The following is a 23,401-nucleotide window of genomic DNA, read 5'->3' as shown; positions in this document are numbered from 1 at the left end:
CCCCTACTGTGTGACAAGAGCTATTTCAGACAGTGTGGATATGGTCATGTTAATATAAAAAAAGAAAATCCTGAAAAATGGTAAATTTCAGTGAAAGGAGTTTTTTTTTTTTTTTTTTGGTTACATGTTACAAGCTAATATTGCACTTTCATTTACAGCTTATCTTTTCAAAATATCAAAGAAAACTTTTTTTGAAACACAACATTCAGAAAAAACTGCGTTTTAATCCAGAGATGATTTCCAACACTTTAATGGTAAAACATCATTAAGCAAATCTAGAGATGAAACTTGACATTTCAAAGACTTTTTAGGCTCTATAGGAAGCATTTTTTCAATGTTCACTTATTTTTTTAAGTTTATTAAAAAACTTTCTTCTTGTTTTGTTTAGTCATTGGTTAGTGATTATTTAGATTGAACTAATTTAATTAGACACTTGTTCAAAGTGAAATGTAAGCAGCGTAATTAAATAGTTTTAAAGGCCATGTCTGTTTTAACCTGTTACTACCCTTATTTTCAGCAGTCTAATACAAAGTTTATCCGTTGTGTTTTTCTGTATAATTTACTAATACTTGTAGTTGACCTAAGTTTTGATTCCTAAGATTCTCAGCTTTATAGAGATAAATTACTGTGCCGATTTATCATTTATTGATAGTAATTTTTAATTATTTCATGAGTACATAATATATATTATTCAGGAGATAAGAACATGGACTAATTTTTGCCTTCCTTCAAATCCCAGCTCTCCACCTCCTAGCTGTGTATCCTCAGGCAAGTCTTACAGTTTCTTCATGTGTAAAATGGGGATAATACACCTAATTAATGAGGCTATTGTGAGGATTAAATGAGTTAGTATATGTAAGATGCTTAGAACAGTGCATGTAGGAAGGACTGTACAGTCGGTCCTTCGTATCCAAGTTGGTTGAATACAAGTAAACCTGTTGGTTTGGAGAGCCAATTGTATTTATTGTACTTGGCCATTTTATATAAGAAACTTGCATCTGTGGATTTTCGTTTCCATGGGGCCTTCTGGACACCAGTCCCCAACGAATACAGGACAGCTGTGTATGATTGAGCTGTCATTTAGACATTATCTTCAGTAAGGTTCAGGGTTATTTCTTTAAACTTAAAGCCTTGTTAGAGTCAGTTTTGCTTAATTTCAAGTGCTGATTTTGATTTCATCTCAGCGGTTACTTTCTTCTTTGATTTTATGCAATTAGTATTAGTGTTACATGCCCGGGTAAGAACTGTATTTAAAACTTAAAACTTTCAGAAAGCTTTTTTGTTGAAACTTAGATTTATTAACAGTACATTATTGTTAGAAAAATATTTTCATTGTCTTCAAAGCCCTTGCCCTCTTAGACTTGAAAGTTTTTTAGATATTCATATGTACTAACAAAAGTTTAGGGGAAAAACAAGCTGAAATAATGGCTAAATTTCCTAACATGCAACATGAAGACTGGATTTTGGAGGAAATGCCTAAAAACAGAACTTCACAGTAATCTTTATTGGTTTCTTTAGAATGGAAAAAGTATAAGATTATCAATAAAGAAAACTAAACATTAAAACTAATGTTCAGCTTTTTTCCTGAAGTTCATACACTTTCTAGTTTCAGCATTAGATTTTAATAAGGTTTTAATATCTTGATTTTAAATTTGCAGCTAAAAAAATAATTCCAACTATAAAATTATTAATAATTTTTATAGAAAAGTTATATAATCTGTATTCCTTGATGAGTCCTTTTAGAATATTTTGTGGGAAGAAACTGGAGTGCGTGGTGAATATAATCTCTTGGCAGAGATTCTTACGACCTATTATGGGACACAAACCAGAAATAGTTAGCATTTGTCAAGATGCACAAATATGCATTACTTATCTACTACAGTAATGCAATATATACATAAAGTTTCTGCGGAAATGCTTTGTTTTTCATTTAGAAGAATTTGTAAGTGAAGTGTATGAAGAAGAAAGTTAACATTGTTTAAAAGTATTCTCAACTTAATGATAAAGAGTTGTTTCAACTTTAGGAGATAGTTTATATTTGATGTGTATTGGGAGTCTCAGTGTATATCTTCAGGAATATAGTGTGATTTTAGTATATTACAAACTGCTGTTGATTTGAATTTAGTATAAGGTGGCTCCTTTTGGACCTCATACAAAGAAAGTGATATCAGTGAAATAGCAGAGGTACCAGCCTCTCTTCATCCCTCACATAGATCCTGAGAATATTTTGAATTACTGTCCCCATCTTATAAATGAGAAAACTTGCTTCTCAGAGTCTGGAGTAAGAAAACCTAAATTTTAGATCTTGCACCATTTCAGTAAATATATCTGTGATCTTGGACAAGTAACTGTTCTCTCTGGATCTAAATCTCATTTTCACCACTTATAGTTCTGTTACTTTTAATCTATGCATTACAAGCCTAATGAATACCAATATCAGATTTTTTGACTTTTGACTCTTTGTCCCTTTTTCGTGATATTTTTTGGTATTTTTCTGTCTTTCAGTAAAATGCCAAGATGTTTTTGTAGACATGACATTTTATCAGTAGTAAAAGTTTTAATTTGTATATATCTCTACAATTAAATAGTATTTCATATTGTGATTTTCAATTTTATATATATTTTTGAAGACTTGTCATATTCTTAGCACTTCAGGCACTAAAAACAATGTAATGACATGGAACACTAAGCCTGCTTCTCAAACTTGAGAGAGTAGTTTCCTCTCTTTAGGACTCAGCTTGTTCAGTAGGAGAGTTAAATAATCTATAATGTCCATTTTGACTCTCAAATCTGTAATTTTTAAAAGAAATGTAAGAAGCTGTAGGTGCATTTTTTAGGGTTCGATGGTTACCTAGTAGAATGGGCCAGTGTTTGGCAGAGGAGATTTCTTCCTAGTAGATTAATGCTGTTTGTGTCAGAAATGAAAAAGTACATTTTTTTTTTTTTAGCAGTGTATTAATTTTATTTGATAGGGTGAATAGATTTTGCAGGGTAGGGGTAAATAGATTTTAATAGTATAATAAAATAAAGTAAAATACCTCTGTAAAACAGATAACTAGTTTCCTGACAAAGAGAACTTTAGGAAGAGGATGGAGATTTCCTTGTGTAATAAGTGATCAAACAGATAAGCAAAATTTGAAGAAAAGGTGATGTTTCTTGCCTGATAAGGAAGGAAACAGGAATTTATGAGATCCTATGAGTTTCTGTAGTGGGATACTAAGATCAGCTTTTTTGTGTTAAGATCTACTTTTCTCTAGACCTGAAACTTTATTAGGAAAAATTGAATAGCAAGTTTGAATTGCTTGATTTATTGGCACAGCTCTATCTTTAACTGCACTTCCAAATGTTTCATCACCTCACTGTCTGTTCTATGCATGTTAACATTTTAAAATGTATTCTGATAGTTTTCTAATTCATTTATACTACATGCTGTATTGGCTTGCACCCATCATTATTTAAAAACAAATTTGTAGATTTTCTTTCATTGAGCTTACAAAAAAAAATCTCAAAAATTTTTATTTTTAAGCATATGCTTAGAAAATGGTTGAAATTAATACTTATTTTTTTGTGTTTGTATAGTTTCTACTCTATAATTTTTCTTTTTCTTTTCTTTCTTTTTTTTTTTTTTTTTTTTTTTACAGATATTGATGATGCTCAAATACTTCCTCGTCCAACCAGAGTCAGACATTTTTCGCAAAGTGAAGACACTGGAAATGAAGTTTTTGGTGCTTTGAGTGAGGAGCAGCCATTGCCTCGAAGTAGCAGCACTTCTGACATCTTGGAACCATTCACTGTTGAACGAGCCAAAGGTGCAGTTCCTGTCATTGACAGTTCATCCCGTCACGCACCGAGCTTGCAGAGTTCCACAGAGGCTTCTTCAATAACTAGATCCACTGAGAGCCACATCACTGATACTCATAGTAGAGAGTCTTCTCTGGAAGTTGGTGATAGCATATATGACCATCTCTGTCACTTAATAGATCCAGTAGAACTTGCAGATTCAGCTTTTGAACAAATCCAGTACATTGACCTTGAAGGAGATGATGATCTTCTTTCCTCCCTGAAAGAATATTTTAAGGAAACCCAAGAGAGTCACAGTAAAAACGAGTTAGATAAAGATGCAGCTTTGCAGGAGGTGATCTCTGTTGCAGTAAATAAGGATGAAAGATCATCCTTAGATAAATTAGAGTACATAGACCAGGAAAGTAAATCAGAAAATACCACCTCTTTTGTTGGAACTCCTGAAAACATACAGTTTCAAAAAGAACCAAACTCCACTGTCTTCACAAATATTAGTGCACCCAACCAGTTAGACAGCTTTATGAAAGCAAAAACTTCTGAAAAATGTAAACAACTAAACAATGATAAACAGTCATCGGAACCTAGTTTAGGTAGCCCTTGTGATAAAGAAAAGAGAAAACATCTGTACAGACAAACAGCCACAGAATTAGACGCCTGTATAGATATAGCACTAGCTGAAAAGGTTAAGGGTGTGCAAATTAATGAAAAAATCACTGCCCCACATGTTTTGCATGCCAAGAAAACGACACTAAAAGCACCTGTTAACCGTAGAATGCCTCATGTTACAAGCGCTAGCAAGCTTTCTCCAACTAAAAGGAGCTTGTCTGAAACAGTAACTCACAGAGCCAAAATCATGAAAATTGCTACTAAAAAGAGAAATAGTGTTCATGTTACTTTTAGACCTTCTACTGAGTCAGTCCAGTTTTATAATCCTCTGGAAAACAAAGAGGCTGCATGGAAGATGAGACTGCGAAAGCTCAGTGGCTTTAGTGGTGGTAGTAATAGCAACATCAGCAACCCCCACACCAGCTCCAACAGCGCTGCAGAGCTAGTAAAGCCTGGTGTGTACAGGCCTCTAGATACAATTAGTGCAGCATCAGCAAGCAGTGAAACAATTAAGGAAACAACAGAGATTCCCACCGCCATATTACAAAAAGAAGGAATCGCAACTAATCAGTTAGGTAGTCGTAGTACTATTAAGTCATCAAGCCATGAGGCAGGACTACAGCAGGGCTCCCTGGGTGGCGTTTATAAAACTGTTGTCCATGCTCTTTCGAAGCCGAAGGCAAATGTTTCCCCACAGAGGCAGAACAGAATGCCACCAGAGGCTCCACTGAGGGATCTGTACAGTCATGTAATGGGCTATTTTGGAAGGAAAGCTGCAGGTGAGCACTAACAGTGTGCAGAGCGCAAAAGGAGAAGACAGCACCAGTTTGGCTTAATGCAACTGAAGCAAGCTCTAAGCAATCAAAAAGCTTTGGGATGGTCACTGCTTTCTCTCTGTTTGGTTATGCATGCGCCTTTCCCCAGCTGTATTTTCCCCAGCATAAAGTGTTTATTTAAATTACTAATTTCCCTTATAAAGCATTTAGTTAAACCTCTTTGCTGCTGAACAAGATAGAGAAGAGGGGATACAGGAAAATTTAATGACCTTCCAAAGACTATCTAAATCATGTTTTTAGTGTTTACTACATGAACTTGAAATTAAGATTACTGAGGAGTTGGAATACTTTCTCCCTTGCTCCCCCAATAGTTTACATTTAAAAGGATCCCAGCTCTATATAATTGGTTTCATTTATTTTTACTGCTGACTTATTTAATTTCTTAATGTAGAAAATTATTTTGACATAATGTAATGGAAATCAGGGTCCTACAATGAAAACCAACATTTTTAGTTAATTGTTGTTGAAGAGGAACTTATTTCTTAAACCTCAAAGTGGGCTTAGTTACTTTCATGTACTCCATTTCCAAATTAGCTGTAGGCTTTTTAGTTTTGCATTCATTTGTATAGAATGCAAGTCATATCTTTAAAACACTTATCATTACTTTCTTTTTTCTGAGATTTTAGATGTGCATAAAGGTTTCATGATAGCCAATCATGATTTAGATATGGAACCTCTATGGACAGATTACAGAAAGCAAGATTATGGTAACTGTTTTCTCTTACCTTGATTCAAATTTAAAATAACTGTACAGTTATAGAAAATTAACTTTCAGCAGTAAGGTAGGTTTTGATTTTATTTGTTTAACATGGTTTTGTTAGCATGATTAACAGAACGCTGCATCTTGCACTGAGCGATTAATGCCACTTGAGGGCAGTATTTGACAGCTTAGCAAAGCCTGGCCAAGTAGTATAAAGATAATGGTATTTCACAGTGAGTTCCTGACCAGTATATTTTCCTAACCTGAAATGCTTTGAAGTTCATTAGGAATATTAACAGTGTTGATTTCCTTTGGTTGTGGAGAAATCCCCTTTTCAATGGCATAATATTGAAATAAGTAGATATCTTACTTTCTGTCAGTTTCCCAAGTTTTAAAATGTCTATGTTAATGTAAATCACAATATAGTCTTAAAAAATTCAAAGTAACTATTTTTTTTAAACAGAAAAAGTTTTGTGAAAATCTTTTTTTTTTCAAACAATAAAATTAGATTTTGTAGTGAATAGAAACAACATTATGTCAAGATCATAGAATTTAAACATATTAATATCTTAACTTAAAATTCAGGGGATATATTCCTTGTAAATATTCTTTGGGGAAGATGGATTTCTAAATTATTAAGGCTCCAAATAGAAGCATAGAGACAGGAAGAAAGAAAAATATACCAGTTTCTTTATAGACAATATTAACCTAACTCCCAACTAGTGCTTATCTATAAGCTTTCTTGCTGTTTAAGGTTGTACTGAAGATTGACTAACATCTGCTTAGTTAAATAAAGTAAATATCAATTTACTAATTCTTAAAATTAAATCTAAAAGGAGAAAAATTACTCTTAGATGCATGTTTGGCAAATAATTGATATGGCATAGGTAATTTGTTGTGGCTGTTTTTGTTTGTTTTAAATTTAGGAAATGTAGTTAAGTCTTTACTCACTATATATAGTTATTTATTTGTTTTTAGTCAATAAAGAGGACATGAGCACAAAACTGCCTCCTCTTAATAGTGATATTGGCAGCAGCAATGCTAATGTTCCTGATCTGATGGATGAGTTTATAGCAGAACGACTTCGAAGTGGTAATGCCTCAGTAAGTGTTATTTTATTTATTTGTTTTTAGAGAGGAGGGTAGAGAAACTAAAAAAATACGTACCTTTTACATATATATGTGTGTGGTACACATGTGAAAAATTTTATTCCAATCAGCTGTCACTCCAAATTTAGGGCTTTTTTTAAAATTAAGGTTTTAAAATTATATTAGCAGAGTGAAAGACTGGTATACATGGTTGCTCAGTTACTGCATTATAAGCCACTGCCTTGCTAGCTCTTTGTTTTTCATCTTTGCTCTTAGGGTGCTCTGATGCCTGCTGCCAGCCATCAGCAGGAAAGATAACAGTAGAGGTCTTCTGGCCCAATTCCCACAATTTTAAATATAAATATATGTGAAATTATGTAGATAAACATATGTGGAGTTGCTTTTTTAAAAAAGAAAGCTGTTTCAGTTGTATTTCCACTGTCTTCAGAGAAAGTCTGCAGCTCCATTACATTTTCCTTTCTTCTTAAATTTTTCTTCATTTTGGCTGTACCACACAGTTTGCAGGATCTTAGTTCGCCAACCTTGGATGGAATCCAGGCCCCGTGCAGTGGAAACCTGAAGTCCTAACCAATGGACCACCAGGGAATTTCCTCTTCCATTGGCCTCTTTTTTTTCCATTTGAATTTCTTAACTTAATATTCACTTGATGGATCCTTTTAGGTCTTCAGAGTCTCAGGCCCAGCACCATATGATATTTGACTCTTTGATTTAGGCAGACCAACAGTGCTTCAGGCTCTTGACTCCATACAGTTTCGTAGACTCTTCAGTTAGTGTCCCCGCCCCCCGCCCCCATGCCCTAAATTTCAGTACTTATTGTGATGATTATCTTGGAAATTAAAGATTTCAGATGCTTAATGAGAACTAAAAGCAAATTTTTTAATGGTAAAATTTTTCTTGGATTTTTAGACTATGACACGAAGAGGAAGTAGTCCAGGTAGCCTCGAAATTCCCAAAGACCTCCCTGATATTCTGAATAAGCAAAACCAAATGCGTCCTATTGATGACCCAGGTGTACCCTCAGAATGGACTTCTCCTGCCAGTGCAGGGAGCAGTGATCTTATCAGCTCAGATAGTCATTCGGATTCTTTCAGCGCTTTCCAATATGATGGCCGAAAATTTGACAGCAAGTATCTTTTTACTGTTTGAGCAATATTGTTTTTTGTTGTTTTCTGTTCGCGACTGACTTATGAACTATATAACCATCACCTTCCTCTCTAATGTTGGTTCCTATATATGTATTTTGATTTCATTTTCAGTGAAACTTTGTAAGGATTTGGGGGATCACTTCAAGTTGAGACTACTAAACACACTTTTCTTTCATAAAACAAATGGTATCTTAAGACCAGAAACATAGAAGAGGAAAAAATTAGGATGGGCTTGATGTTAGAATAAGGGACAGTCATGCTTATGAGAGGGACTGTTTCATGTGGTCATTTTAAGGGACCACTGTCTAGTCATGGGGGCTTGCCTGGTGTCTCAGACAGTAGAAAATCTGTCTGCAGTGCAGGAGATCTGGGTTCGATCCCTGGGTCAAAAAGATCTGGAGGAGGGAATGGCTATCCACTCTAGTATTTTTGCCTGGAGAATCCCTTGGACAGAGGAGGCAGCTGGGCTCTAGTCCCCGGGGTCGCAAAGAGTCAGACACGACTGAGTGACTTAACACTTAATATCTAGTTAGGGGCAGGGCTTCAGTATGTTCAGTACAGTTACAGTCAATGTTCCATTACCCAGAATCTTCCTTGAATAATCGTTTCACGTTAAAGTGACATCAGTGATGTTGCCTGGTGCTGTATTACTGCCGCATAGCTTTTCTGCTATAATTCTGTATCACACTTGGCAGTCAGTGAAGGATACCAACATTTAAAAGAAGAGAGTCAAAATCTTGGGAAGTAAGTTTATGAAGAGCTGGGAGATTCATTGGAGAATTGTATTTCTTGCCCTCGTGGATTATATACTACTCTAATCTTGGACTGGAAATGAGTTTTAAGAGAAAAATTACTTTTAACACATATGTGCCATTTTTATGTTACATATCTCTTCCAGAGATTGTGAAACTTGCAAAGCAGTTAGCTATATTTCCATCTATCAGAAAACATGGATAAGAATAGTGATGATATGTGTTTCTGTCCTTTTATCATTTTTTTTGTTAATAATAGGCTCTGAAGATCTTTAAAAATTTATTTCTAATTATAAACTTCAAAGTGTTAACATTGTTTACACTTGCCTGAATGGTATGTAAATATGAAGTAGATTTAGGGGGGTGTTTATATTTAATTATTTTGATAAAGTAGCTCTGTCTCTTTGGTAAATTGTTTTGTAATCAGAACATCTGTTCACTAGCATGTCTTCTTCCTGTAGATTTTGGTTTTGGAGCTGACACTGGGAATGCATCCTCTGCTGACATGGATTCAGGTTCTGGCCATTATCAGAGTGCCGAAGAGCAAGAGGTGGCTAGTCTAACCACTCTACACATCGACTCGGAAACAAGCAGTCTTAATCAACAAGCTTTCTGTACTGAAGTTGCAACGGTTACTGGTAAAGTTACTCAAGGGAATGTATTCCTTAAATGCATTTTTGTAAGCCACCAAAGAACTTTTGCAGGCTTTTATTTGATAGATTTTATTACTTATTACTATTTAAGTGTTATTTTTTTTCCCCACTCATCTTTATGTAACAATGGAGATAGAAAAAAAAGAAAAAACATTATTATAAGAGTCGCTTGACCTGGAGTCCACATGGATATGCTTTGGGGAACTCTATGAACTCCTAATATCATATGCAAAATTTTACAGATGTTTCCTCCAGAGCATTTCCTGCAGCAGTTTTTAAATAAATACCGAAAAATGTTGAGGGGCACTACACTTTATCTCTTTCATTGATTTTCAGAGTTAGTCTAAATTTTTGTAGATTTCTTTGGTAAAATATTATTGAAAAGATAAACCACACCGCCAAAAAGAAACTGTTTTTACTAATACTCTGTATTTATACAGTCAATTATGAATTTCAACAACTTTCTATGTGTGGTTAAACCTGACAGTCATATGACACGTGGGGTCCAAGAAATTGAGTCCTGACAAGTGTCACTTTATTCCCAGAGCAATACAGTGACCATAGGAAGCCTGAGCAGCCTGTGACCCATATTCAAGAATTCCACTGTCTTATCCAAATTTACTCTGGTTCCCACTGTAGTTTGATGCCCTTTTGATGGATGATAGGTGCAATATCTGCCCATTGCAGAATGAAGGCTGAGTGGGAGACAGGAGCCAGTTAGGTTGGATCCACAGTTTGATTGTTGCAGAATTTAAATTACTACTGAAAGAGAAATACTAGAAAAAGTTCTTGTTTTACAATAACACCTTTTAGGAAACAGATTTAGATGAGAAGATAGTCAGCGTTACTAGTAATCAGGAAATAGAAATAAAATCCATGAGATACCGCTATACATATAATAAATCAGCTCAAGTTAAAAAAAACCCCTGACAATACCAGTGTTGAAGAGAATGTGAAGCAACTGGAAATACCATACATTACTAATTGGAGTGCAAAGTGATATGGCCAATGCAAAATCATGGTAGTAGCTTTTAAAATTAAACAATACATTTACTATATGACCATCCCTAGGTATTTATTTCAGTTGTTTATATGTGAACATTCATAAGAGCATTATTCATAGTAGCTAAATTGAAAATAGTCAAGATATCCATTAACTAGTGAATAAATGATCAAATTCTAATGTATTCATTCAGTATTCATTGAAATTGTCCTCAGCCATTTAAAAAAAATTAAATGCTTATATTTGCAAAACCACAGATGGCTCTCAAAAATATGCTTTTAAATGAAAAATGTTGAAGCTAGCAATGGTAGTGGCATATAGCAATAAGGAAGTTTCTCTTGTGAATCGCGTCAAGCCTGAAGTAAATAAAGTAGCAGTGGGTACCAGAGTTTCTGTAGCTGAACTGGGAATGGGAGTAGACATTCTTACTTTCACTGATGGTCCCTGTTAACTGGTAAGTCCCGTTCTCATTCCACACTAGTCCCATGGTAGACATGGAATGAGACTGCTATATATGAATCTTGTACAGTATCATGATTTTATTGAGCTCTTCATCCAGTTTATAATCTATTTTATGATATTTTCAGTTTGTGTTTTATTGGGCTTTTAAGCATTACATCTTAGATTGAGGGTATTAAGTATACTCTTTATGGTAATTTTATGAATTTATATTTGCAGGTTCAGAAAGTGCCTCTCCAGTCCATTCAGCTCTGGGATCCAGGTCACAGACACCTTCTCCTTCCACACTGAATATAGATCACATGGAACAGAAGGATCTACAGCTCGATGAGAAGCTCCACCACTCTGTTCTTCAGACACCAGATGACCTAGGCAATATTTTAAAATTAGATCTTTGTCATTTTTTCTTTTGGGAGCATTAGTGTCAGGAGATCTTGAATAATGCATCTTAAATTTGATTGTGTATTTTATATATGTTATATAAGTATTATTATAAGTCTTTTGAACTGTTCTGTCTTTGGGAAATTTATTGCTGTAACATTTTTTCCTTGCCCTTAAAGATATTTACATTCTGATTTTTGTTATTTGATATATTATCATAAACTAGGCAGTCCAAATGAAGTATTTTTATGCTTAAGCAAATGTTTAAAAGTGACTGGGAAGCCTTAGAAACTAGAAGTTAATAAAAAGTTATCTTTGCTGTGCCCTATATGATGTAACAAGCATCAGGATAAAAATCATTTTGGAAATATGCTAAAAACTTTTTCCAAGGACACAGTTGATAAAATATTTATAATGAATAATATAAAATACTAGTTTTCATTGGTGATGCAGGAAATTTACTCTTTGGTCAAAGGAAGAAATTTAAAACCACGTGACTTCTCCCTCTCCCCAGTCCCCTGCTCCCTGCTTTCTCCTCTCCCCATTCCCTTCCTCCCTGCTTCCTCCTCCCTCCATCCCTACCTCCCTGCTTCCTCCTCTCCTCACTCCCCACCTCCCTGCTTCCTCCTCTCCCCATCCTCACCTCCCTGCTTCCTCCTGTCCCCATCCTCACCTCCCTGCTTTCTCCTCCCCCCATCACTACCTCCCTGCTTCCTCCTCTCCTCTCTCCCCACCTCCCTGCTTCCTCCTCTCCTCACTCCCCACGTCCCTGCTTCTTCCTCTCCCCATCCTCACCTCCCTGCTTCCTCCTCACCCCATCGCTACCTTCCTGCTTCCTCCCTGTTTCTTCCTCTCCCCATCCTCACCTCCCTGCTTCCTCCTCACCCCATCACTACCTCCCTGCTTCCTCCCTGCTTCTTCCTCTCCCCATCCTCACCTCCCCGCTTCCTCCTCACCCCATCGCTACCTCCCTGCTTCCTCCCTGCTTCCTTCTGTCCCCATCCTCACCTCCCTGCTTCTTCCTCTCCCCATCCTCACCTCCCTGCTTCCTCCTCACCCTATCGCTACCTCCCTGCTTTCTCCCTGCTTCCTCCTCTCCCCATTCTCACCTCCCTGCTTCCTCCTCCCCCATCCCTACCTCCCTGCTTCCTCCTCTCCCCATCCCTACCTCCCTGCTTCCTCCTCTCCCCATCCTCACCTCCCTGCTTCCTCCTCCCCCCATCCACACCTCCCTGCTTCCTCCTCTCCCCATCCTCACCTCCCTGCTTCCTCCTCTCCCCATCCTCACCTCCCTGCTTTCTCCTCTCCCCATCCTCACCTCCCTGCTTCCTCCTTTCCCCACTCCCTCACCTTCCTGCTTTTTTTTTTAAGGTACTCATACTCTTAATTCCCAATTACCTTGTAATTATATAGCCCTAATTTTCTGGTTTGTATCAATAGATTATTTCTGACCTTTTCTTTCCTCCTCTTAGCTTGCAGTTTTTTGGCTTTTTGATTTTTATTTTCAATTTTCCCCACAACATATGGAAAAAATTTCAAACTGATAGAAAAGTTGGAAGAGTAGTAAGATGCATACCCATAAATCCTTCAGATAAATTCACCAGTTGTTAATATTTTACCACTGTATCTTTTTCTGTACGCACGCACACACACACACACACACACAGTCCCCCCCGTAACACACACACCCACCCACCCACCACCACCACCACTGTACCTGCCCTTTTTTTCTGAGCCATGTAAGAGCAAGTATAAGACTCTTTACATCTAAACACTTCAGCAACTATGTCCAAAGAATAAGTATACACTTCCTGAAAAATCATAATATAAGGGCCACATTCAGGATATTTAACATTAATTTATTACTACAGTTTTAGTCTATAGTCGGTTATCCTCATTTGTTCCAATTACATCCTTCGTAGTTACAAATCAGTTGATTTATCACTGTATTATGAAGTTTCTGTAGAACAGAGAAGATGTTAATAGTGATGATTAACTCTAGTGTTTTTTAAAAATTTCATTTTAGTGAATTTACACTGGAAGCCTGTTTTTATTATTATGAAAGAGTGTTTAGTAACTTTTTAATAATATAATTAGTTACTGCACACTTTACATGCAAAGAGAAAAAAGTTAAACATTAAGCGTAAAGGATATATGTCTACTACATATGACTTTGTAAATTATCAGTACATTGAGATTATCAAGCAGGAAAAACCTTCACTGACTTTCTAATGATTTTACATTTTCCATTATATACGTTGCATAGGATAAAGACTTTTTTTATCTGGAGGAGATCTGTAATGATACCTACCTAAACCATCTGTTTTACAGATGAGCTGTAGTCTTAGATTATTGAATAACTTATGCAATATCACATAATTAGTGACAGAAATGAGACTAGGACCCTAGGTTACCTGTAGGTCTTATATATAATCATGCCAATATTAATAAAAGAAATTTAATTATGGAAATTTTAGATTATGTTTTTTTTTCATGCCATTGTGATAATCCCTTTTGATGCTAGACCTGACTTAATTGTGAAATAACAGAAATATTCTTTGAAAGTTTTAATTACAAAGAAAAAGCCTAGGGAGACTTGTTTCCTACAGGATTTGCCTTCAGCCTGAGATTTTCTGTTAAGTTTGATGAGGTAACTTGAAATAGCTATTAGATGGAAGAGAGAGTACATACTTATAAGTAAGATCCTTACTTCAAAGCTTAAGTTTCTCCATCTTGTATCTGCGTCATTTTCTCCTTAGGTAAATCTAGATAGAAGCACTATTGAAGAAGTAATTACTGTCATAATAAGTGAAAGTGAAAGTCGCTCAGTCGTGTCCGACTCTGTGATTCCATGGACTGTGCAGTCAACAGTCCATGGAATTCCCCAGGCTAGAATACTGGAGTAGGTAGCCTTGCCTACCTACTTCACAACCCAGGGATCAAACCCAGGTCTCCCGCATTGCAGGCAGACTCTGCCAACTGAACCGCAAGGGAAGCCCAGGAACACTAGAGTGGGTAGCCTATACCTTCTCCAGGAGATCTTCCCAACCCAGGAATCGAACCAGGGTCTTCTGCATTGCAGGTGGATTCTTTACCAACTGAGCCATGAGGCAAGCCCATATTGTCATAATAAGGAATTATGAACTAGTGAGGTTTTGATCTTACCAGGACAAAATAACACTAAGGCATATTGACGTTTCTCTTACTCACTTTTGTGATATTTAAGATTATTAATTTTACTCCTATATATTTTTGTTTAATCAATTCTCTGGAAAAATTACTGACACTTGTGTGTAATTTTTTTCTGTAGAAATCAGTGAATTTCCGTCTGAATGCTGCAGTGTGATGGCAGGGGGCACTCTTACGGGATGGCATGCTGATGTTGCTACTGTAATGTGGCGAAGGATGCTGGGTATTTTGGGAGATGTCAACGCTATTATGGATCCTGAAATACATGCTCAAGTTTTTGATTACCTCTGTGAACTTTGGCAGAATCTAGCTAAGGTAAAAAAATAAACAAAAGCTAAAAAGGGAGAAGGAAAGAAATATAAAGTATTATGAAGTATAAAAAAATCCTAAGATAACATTCCCTCTCCAGTCCCCTACTACAGACTGGTTACTTAACCATGATTGAATATATAGTTGGTGGTAGGAACCAGATCTCAGGTTTAAGGTAAGGTAAGCCAGAAAAGAGAACACTTTTCATATCATAGATTTCTTGTGTTTTATTTGAAAATTACAGATTAGAGATAATCTTGGCATTTCAACTGATAACCTGACCTCCCCTTCTCCACCGGTTTTGATTCCTCCACTGAGAATTCTTACACCTTGGCTTTTTAAGGTAAGTTTAATATATAAAATACTAACTTAAAAATTGCATTTAGTAAATAAGTATGTAGTCTCAAACATTTGAGAGAGAAAAGACTGTTGTGTAGTCTTCTAGAGCACTTAATTTTGTTTTGTGTTTTGTTTTGCTTTTTAAAAATTTGTTTCATTGAAGTATAGTTGATTTACAATGTTGTGTTACTTTCTGCTGTGTAGGAAAGTGATTCAGTTATGAGTGTGACACATTCTTTTTCATGTAGTGTTCCATTACAGTTTATCACAGGATATTGAATATAGTTCCCTGTAAAGCACTTAGTTTTTAACCAGCCATTAGGGGTTATATAGAGAGGAGTGGGCCTAGCAAAATTATTATTTAGGATGCATCAATTTTATTACTGAAATAAAAACAAATATAGAAAATAAGGCTACTATATTTAAATGAAATATAAACTTCAGTTTTCTGTTATAGAGTATGCTGTGTACTTTTAAGGAACTGATTCTTTTAAGTATTATTTGATATGTGTGGTGCATTTCCCTAAGTGAAACAGTGTATAGTTATTCACACCTACATTGTATCATTTTAGTAATAAAGATAATTCTAGTAATTCTGATATTTGGTTCAGTAAAGAAAATGAGCCAACACAGGAATAAATGAAAACGAATATATTGCTTGTTGTATTCAGTTGCTTCAGTATTTAACAAATAGTATTTGGTTTTGAGTATTTTTTTTGGTTTTGAGTATTGAAACAACATCTTTTAATTGTAGGCAACCATGTTAACTGATAAATATAAACAAGGTAAATTACATGCCTATAAACTTATTTGTAATACAATGAAAAGGAGACAAGATGTTTCTCCAAATAGAGATTTTCTAACACATTTCTACAATATAATGCATTGTGGATTACTTCATATTGATCAGGTAAATATATGTACTTTCTAAGAAATTGCTTTATGACTTTATCTTTGATTCTTGAATCTGTTTAACTCTTAACTTTCAAGATGTAGAATTAAAAAGCATTCCTTTATGTGAGTAATTTATTTACTGATTTCTCCTATTTATAACATCATTTATCCTGAAAAATGACTTCAAAACAAGCTACTGTAGTTGAGAGATTAACTTGATTATTAAGTGCATGTTTCTTCTAGTGTTATACCAACTAGTTTGTTTTTGAAGAACCATCCTTTGCTTACATCGAGAGCATCTTCCTTTAGTGTCCTGATATACGACTAAGCACACACACACGTGCTTAGGGCTTCCCCGATAGCACAACGGGTAAAGAAACCACCTGCAATGCAGGAGACACAGGAGATGGCGAATTTGATCCCTGTGTCAGAAGATTCCCTAGAGAAGGAAATGGCAACCCACCCCATCGTTCTTGCCTGAGAAATCTCATGGACAGAGGAGCCTGGCGGGCTACAGTCCATGGGGTCACAAAGAGTCGGACATGATTGAGTGACGAAGCACACACATAGCTGGCACTTAAGACAGGATTTGCTCAACTAGTCATGCAGTGATCAGAAGTTTTTTTTCCTATTCTAAGACTCCATATATCACTTGCAGTTCATTTAAGGAGCATTAAATTAATATCAAAGATGATATATCTTTCTGAAAAGTAAAAAAACTTCTTGTGTTACTTTGAAATAATTAGTGTTTTACCTTACACTCTTAATTATGGATAAAGAGTTCCATTTAAGGTAAATTGGATTGAGTAATATAACCTGGTGCACTTCATCTTCATGGTAAATTCCAAAGGCAAAATGAATGAATAACCAAGTTAAGAATATTCCCTCAAGAATGCCTGAGTCTAGATTTTTGAGGCTAGATGTCTATCATCAAAGGGCTTCAGTTTTTCTAAAAAAGAATTTTCCAAGTTGCCACATAGCAGGTCATGCAGCTTCAGACTTCAAAGTGATCTATGGAAGCAAGTAGGAGGCAGGAGGAACTACTCTGCAGTTAAGTTTGACAACACAGGGGCCTTAGATTTTTAACCCTGTGAAGTGAAGAGTCCTCTAACTGACTCCAGGGTTGATGTCAGTTAAAAAAAAAAAGTGTTTTAAGTTTACTTTGCTTTGATGAAATATAGTACTAAGCATGTATTATTATGAAGAATTAAAATTAGTCTTTCCTATTAGGCAAGCACCTATAGTTATTACTTGTTATTTCGTATCTTATGTGTATTTAAGGATACTGATTAGCTGATGCCCAGATTGCACATTTGTGATTTTCCTCCTCTTCTCTTTCTCCCTAAGGACATTGTCAATACCATCATCAAGCACTGCTCTCCTCAGTTTTTCTCACTCGGCTTGCCTGGTGCCACAATGCTTATTATGGATTTTATCGTAGCAGCTGGCAGAGTGGCTTCTTCAGCTTTTCTCAATGTAAGTTTTTATTTCCTATCCTTCGTAATGTAACAAACAGCAGTTAACCAAAATGCAGCTAACAAAGCAACAAAGGAAGAGCTATTGTTGACAAAATATGACAAGCTGATGTTCAGGAAAAATATATAATTTAATTAGAATTAAGCCTCTTTATTTATTTATTTTTTATTTATTTATTTTTTCATTTATTTTTATTGGCTGGAGGCTAATTACTTTACAATATTGTAGTGGGTTTTGTCTTGCATTGACATGAATCAGCCATGGATTTACATGTATTCCCCATCCTGATCCCCCCTCCCACCTCCCTCTCTACCCGATCCTTCTGAGTCTTCCCAGTGCACCAGGCCCGAGCACTTGTCTCATGCATCCAACCTGGGCAGGTGATCTGTTTCACTACAGATAATATACATGTTTCGATGCTGTTCTCTCGAAACATCCCACCCTCACCTTCTCCCACAGAGTCCAAAAGTCTGTTCTATACATCTGTGTCTCTTTTTCTGTTTTCCATATAGGGTTATCATTACCATCTTTCTAAATTCCATATATATGTGTTAGTATGCTGTAATGTTCTTTATCTTTCTGGCTTACTTCAGTCTGTATAATGGGCTCCAGTTTCATCCATCTCATTAGAACTGATTCAAATGAATTCTTTTTAATGGCTGAGTAATATTCCATAGTGTATATGTACCACAACTTACTTATCCATTCATCTGCTGATGGGCATCTAGGTTGCTTCCATGTCCTGGCTATTATAAACAGTGCTGTGATGAACATTGGGGTGCACGTGTCTCTTTCAGATCTGGATTCCTCAGTGTGTATGCCCAGAAGTGGTATTGCTGGGTCATATGGCAGTTCTATTTCCAGTTTTTTGAGAAATCTCTACACTGTTCTCCATAGCGTAAGCCTCATTTTAGATCCCACACATATCATCTTCCTTTTGTTAATCCCCCCATCCCTAGACAGATAGATTACAAAGTAATTTGATTAGGTGTCTTCTTTCTTAATTATAGTTGCATTCCAGTTGTGCCTTTCATTATACCCCACATACCTGAACAAGTATTCCCAATTTTATTGTTCAGCTTTAAAGAAAACCCATAGCTAATCTCTGTCATTAATTTTTTTTTTCACTTTGGTAGTAAAATTGATTTTTAATTGAGATAGTGGTTGTGCGCCTACCGTGCTCCATTATGCCTCTGGCCTTGTATCCGTAAATCTAGATTATGTTTTAAATATGGAAATGAGTTATTTTGTTGAAGATTAGAATACTCCATCACTTCTGTTATAGCTTTTATTAACATAAGGAAACCCTTTTGGAGATAAATTCTTGTTTTATGTGTATAGAAGATGTTTTATATTTCTAATAGATTTGTTTTAGCGTTTTTGTTAGGCGTGCTTAAACATACATCAGTGTGTAGGTATTTTAGTAATTAAGTAAAGCATTGTATCAGGAGGTGGATGTTGATGGTTCTTGGGCATGAAAGAAGGCAGAAGAAGAAAAATAAACATTCAGTGCTGATACTTAAGAAATGGCTTCATGTAGCCAAAGAGAAAGGATGAAACGTTACCTTCATCCCCAATCTAAGCATAATTTATTTTTCATTTATTTTTATTAGTTGGAGGCTAATTACTTTACAATATTGTAGTGGTTTTTGCCATACATTGACATGAATCAGCCATGGATTTACATGTGTTCCCCATCCTTATCCCCCCTCCCGCCTCCCTCCCCATCCCGTCCCTTTGAGTCTTCCCAGTGCACCAGCCCTGAACACTTGTCTCATGCATCCAACCTGGGCTGGTGTTCTGTTTCACACTTGATAAAATACATGTTTCAATGCTATTCTCTCAGATCATCCCACCCTCGCTTTCTCCCAGAGTCCAAAAGTTCTATACATCTGTGTCTCTTTCTGTGTCCTGTATATAGGGTTATCGTTACCATCTTTTAAATTCCATATATATGCGTTAGTATACTGTATTGGTCTTTACCTTTCTGGCTTACTTCACTCTGTATAATGGGCTCCAGTTTCATCCATCTCATTAGAACTGATTCAAATGTATTCTTTTTAATGCCTGAGTAATATTCCATGGTGTATATGTACCATAGCTTTCTTATCCATTCGTCTGCTGATGGGCATCTAGGTTGCTTCCATGTCCTGGCAATTATAAACAGTGCTGCGATGAACACTGGGGTACACGTGTCTCTTTCAGATCTGGTTTCCTCGGTGTGTATGCCCAGGAGTGGGATTGCTGGGTCATATGGCAGTTCTGTTTCCAGTTTTATAAGGAATCTCCACACTGTTCTTCATAGTGGCTGTACTAGTTTGCATTCCCACCAAGAGTTCACCCTCTCCAGCATTTATTGCCAAGCATAATTTTTAATTTTTTTTATTAAGTAGTATAGGTAGTATTTTATCATGTACATAATACCATAAAACTCATCTAGGCTAGTGCCTATTTCTTGAAGATACAGTGAACATTTTCATTCCTAGTTACTTTATTTATCCTTAGGTCGTTACAGATGTAATATAGAGACACTGAGTCTTCTACTCATTAGAACAATCTATTACAATGCATAAGTTGCCTTTAAAATGAAAATATATTTTTCCTCGAAATTAGGGTAATTTTATGCTGTTAGCTAAAATTGTATTCCTGTCTACATACTCATTAGCTGCAGCCACATTTCTGCTTTTTAGCTGCTCTTCAGGAAAGCTCTGTTTGTTCATTGCTTTTATTGAGAATAACAGTAGTTTATGTGGAAAGAATAGGTGAAAACCTACTCTTTTTGTGTTCCCCTTTCCTTTTTGAATTTTGTCTTGTACTCTAACTTCCCTGTGTAATCTGATTAGGTAATAAAGTAATTTTTCTGATAAGTTAAAGATTTTTAAAATCTGATACATAGGCACCAAGAGTGGAAGCACAAGTTCTTCTGGGATCTTTGGTTTGCTTTCCCAACTTGTATTGTGAGCTGCCTGCTCTCCATCCCAACATCCCTGATATTGCTGTGTCTCAATTTACAGATGTTAAGGTAAGAAGTCAGAGACTAATTTATAATCATAACAGTACATTCAGGAAAATTTGCGTTCTTTATTTTCCTCTAGAAAGCCACACAATTTTTAAAGAACATTAGCCTGCTGTACCCCTCAGACACAAAGGCTGGAATGTTCATTAGGAGCATAGCCTTTATTATTTGTAACTACTGTGGAAACATTATCTCACTATTGAATCCACTTATATGTCATTATCTTAGGATTCATTCATTCACTCACTGAACATTTATTGAAATCCTGAGTCAGATATGATGCTACTTACATAAGGCTTTTAAGATTGATGGCACTCGGCCTGCCCATTTGACTCTCCTTCCAGTTTGCCAAGGTGATGAATCAAACAATGTAAAGGAATATTCTTTTCTGCCCTAGGAAACTATGGAATTGGGGTGGGGATCCCATGTACCTGAAGTATTAACAGGCTTAAACAAGAGATGGTGCAAAATTGAAGTGACCATGCAATTGCTTACCCAGATAATAAACCTCTCTTAGCTACTATAAATTCCCGTGGGTTTAACAGTCCTAAGAAGTTGTACTTGTTATAGTAATTGCCAAATGGTCTCTGTGAGCTGAGTTGGCCCTAGAATTGGAAAAAGAGAATAAAGAAGGGACAGGACAGTAGCATTCTGTCTCCTTGAGAGTCATGCTGATGACTTTTTTAAAACAGATGTGCTTTCTCTGAAAAATTTTTTAAGACCAATTTTTGTCTGGAATATTCCATATACTTTCCATACCACCTTTATTTTTCTTTATCACACTTGTTATTTTTCAATGTCTGATTTATACTTTAGACAAATAAACACCAAGGTCTTAGTTACTGCTACATCCTCAATCTTACCATGATGCTTGGCATGGAGAATATACTCAGACGTTTTTTAGACAAGTGAACTTCACTGAAACATAAAATCGTAGGGGCTGATGTGAATTTGCAATGATACTTGATTGAAATTATACAAATTGACCTTTACTCTTTAGGAATATACTGGCTTTGGTTTCTTCTACGTTCAGAAGATTCTGAAAATCAAAAATAAGAGCTTCAGTGTTCTTAGGCAGTTTTGAGTTTGAGCTTAGCTTAGCCTACTATATGTGATTTGCATGAACTGAGTGGCCTTCTGCTTTGTTGGCCATTGTGTAGGACGTAATGGCTGAAGTGATTTAAAAAATAATAATAATAATAACACTGTCACATAGAGGGGCTGCCCTGGTGGCGCCGATGGTAAAGAATCCACCTGCAGTGCAGGAGACCTGGTTTGATTCCTGGGTCAGAAGATCCCCTGGAGAAGGGAATGGCCACCCACTCCAGTATTCTTGCCTGGAGAATTCCATGGACAGAGAGAAAAGAGCTTGCATAGAAAGCTCTAGGGTTTAAACAATAGGTAACTTCCACCTACCTATTAATTCCTAGCCATTGGGCTAGATGCTAAATTCACAAAGGTAAGTAGAAGTTCACTCCTCTTAAGGACCTTACAGTCTGTATATGTGATAAATCTTTAGTGAATGAAATATGAATTCTATTCCAGTTTCTATAGACTATAGGCCAGGAGACACTGGCACATATCCAGGGACATAAAACAAGATACAAAAATTTCATGCCCTAATGGTATTGAAATCATACAGAATCTATTCTCTTATCACTGTAGAATTATGTTAGAAATCATTATCAAAAGATAATTGAAAATATTTTGAAATGTAATGTGACATTTACCAAGAAAGATATTTGACTTAGCCATTGAAAACCTCTAATTGAATGATTTTTAAAAAATACATTAACTATGAACTGGCCTTTCTCCCCAAATTCACACATATAATGGTTTACAATTTTTAAAGAAGCAGCTTTCTTTTAAATGATAATTCTCAAAGTTTTGAAAAGTTTAAAAAGATGTTCATACCTTTTAGCAATTAAATCTGCTTTAATTATGTTTATAGTGAACATATTATTGCTTTTCTAATCAGGAAAAAAAGCTGGCTTAAAACACAGCATTCAAAAAACCAAGGTCATCTGGTTCCATCACTTTATAGAGAATAGAAGGGGAAAAGTGGAAGCAGTAACAGATTTTATTTTCCTGGGCTCCAGAATCACTTTGGATGGTGACTGCCGCCATAAAGTTAAAAAACGCTCCTTGGAAGGAAAGCTGTGACAAGCGTAGACAGTGTATTAAAAAGCAGAGACAGCCCTTTGCCAACAAAGGCCATATAGTCAAAGCTATGGTTTTTCCAGTAGTTGTTGTATGGCTGTGAAAGTTGGACCATAAAGAAAGCTGAGTGCTGAAGAATTGATGCTTTGGAGTTGTGGTGCTATTAAGACTCTTGAGAGTCCTTTGGACTGCAAGGAAATTAAACTAGTCAATCCTAAAGGAAATCAACACTGAATATTCATTGGAAGGACTAATGCTGAAGCTGAAGCTCTAGTACTTTGGCCACCTGATGCAAAGAGTCGACTCTGTGGAAAAGACCCTGATGCTGGGAAGGATTGAAGGCAAAAGGAGAAGAAGATGAGGTGGTTGAGGGTGAGATGGTTAGATAGCATCACCAATTTAATGGACATGAATTTGAGCAAACTCTGGGAGATAGTAAAGGACAGGGAAGCCTGGCGTGCTGCAGTTCATGGGGTCACAAAGAGTTAGACATGACTTAGTGACTGAACAACAACAAAATCAGGAAAAAGTTTTTGAACATATACATTTGGTGATAAATTTCCAAAAATATTT

The 23,401-nt window shown here is 36.1% G+C and overlaps 1 protein-coding gene across 3 annotated transcripts in view; it reads left to right on the top strand.

The window, feature by feature from the left end:
- The window catches only part of RALGAPA1 (Ral GTPase activating protein catalytic subunit alpha 1), a 200,159-nt gene that overhangs the window by 90,824 nt on the left and 85,934 nt on the right, over nucleotides 1-23,401 (top strand). For 2 of the 3 annotated variants that reach the window (XM_065906823.1, XM_065906824.1), the window contains exons 17-26: nucleotides 3,642-5,186; nucleotides 6,922-7,046; nucleotides 7,959-8,175; nucleotides 9,411-9,587; nucleotides 11,284-11,436; nucleotides 14,756-14,949; nucleotides 15,188-15,286; nucleotides 16,037-16,192; nucleotides 17,524-17,652; nucleotides 20,549-20,674. In XM_065906823.1, the coding sequence (XP_065762895.1) occupies nucleotides 3,642-5,186; nucleotides 6,922-7,046; nucleotides 7,959-8,175; nucleotides 9,411-9,587; nucleotides 11,284-11,436; nucleotides 14,756-14,949; nucleotides 15,188-15,286; nucleotides 16,037-16,192; nucleotides 17,524-17,652; nucleotides 20,549-20,674 (2,921 nt within the window). The remainder of the gene's footprint in view (nucleotides 1-3,641; nucleotides 5,187-6,921; nucleotides 7,047-7,958; nucleotides 8,176-9,410; nucleotides 9,588-11,283; nucleotides 11,437-14,755; nucleotides 14,950-15,187; nucleotides 15,287-16,036; nucleotides 16,193-17,523; nucleotides 17,653-20,548; nucleotides 20,675-23,401) is intronic. The other variant, XM_065906825.1, reaches the window with a different exon arrangement.

Source organism: Muntiacus reevesi, chromosome 15 (genome assembly GCF_963930625.1).
Source record: "Muntiacus reevesi chromosome 15, mMunRee1.1, whole genome shotgun sequence".
NCBI lineage: Eukaryota > Metazoa > Chordata > Mammalia > Artiodactyla > Cervidae > Muntiacus > Muntiacus reevesi.
Note: the sequence above shows the minus strand (reverse complement) of the source record. Positions and strands in the feature narration are given on the sequence as shown.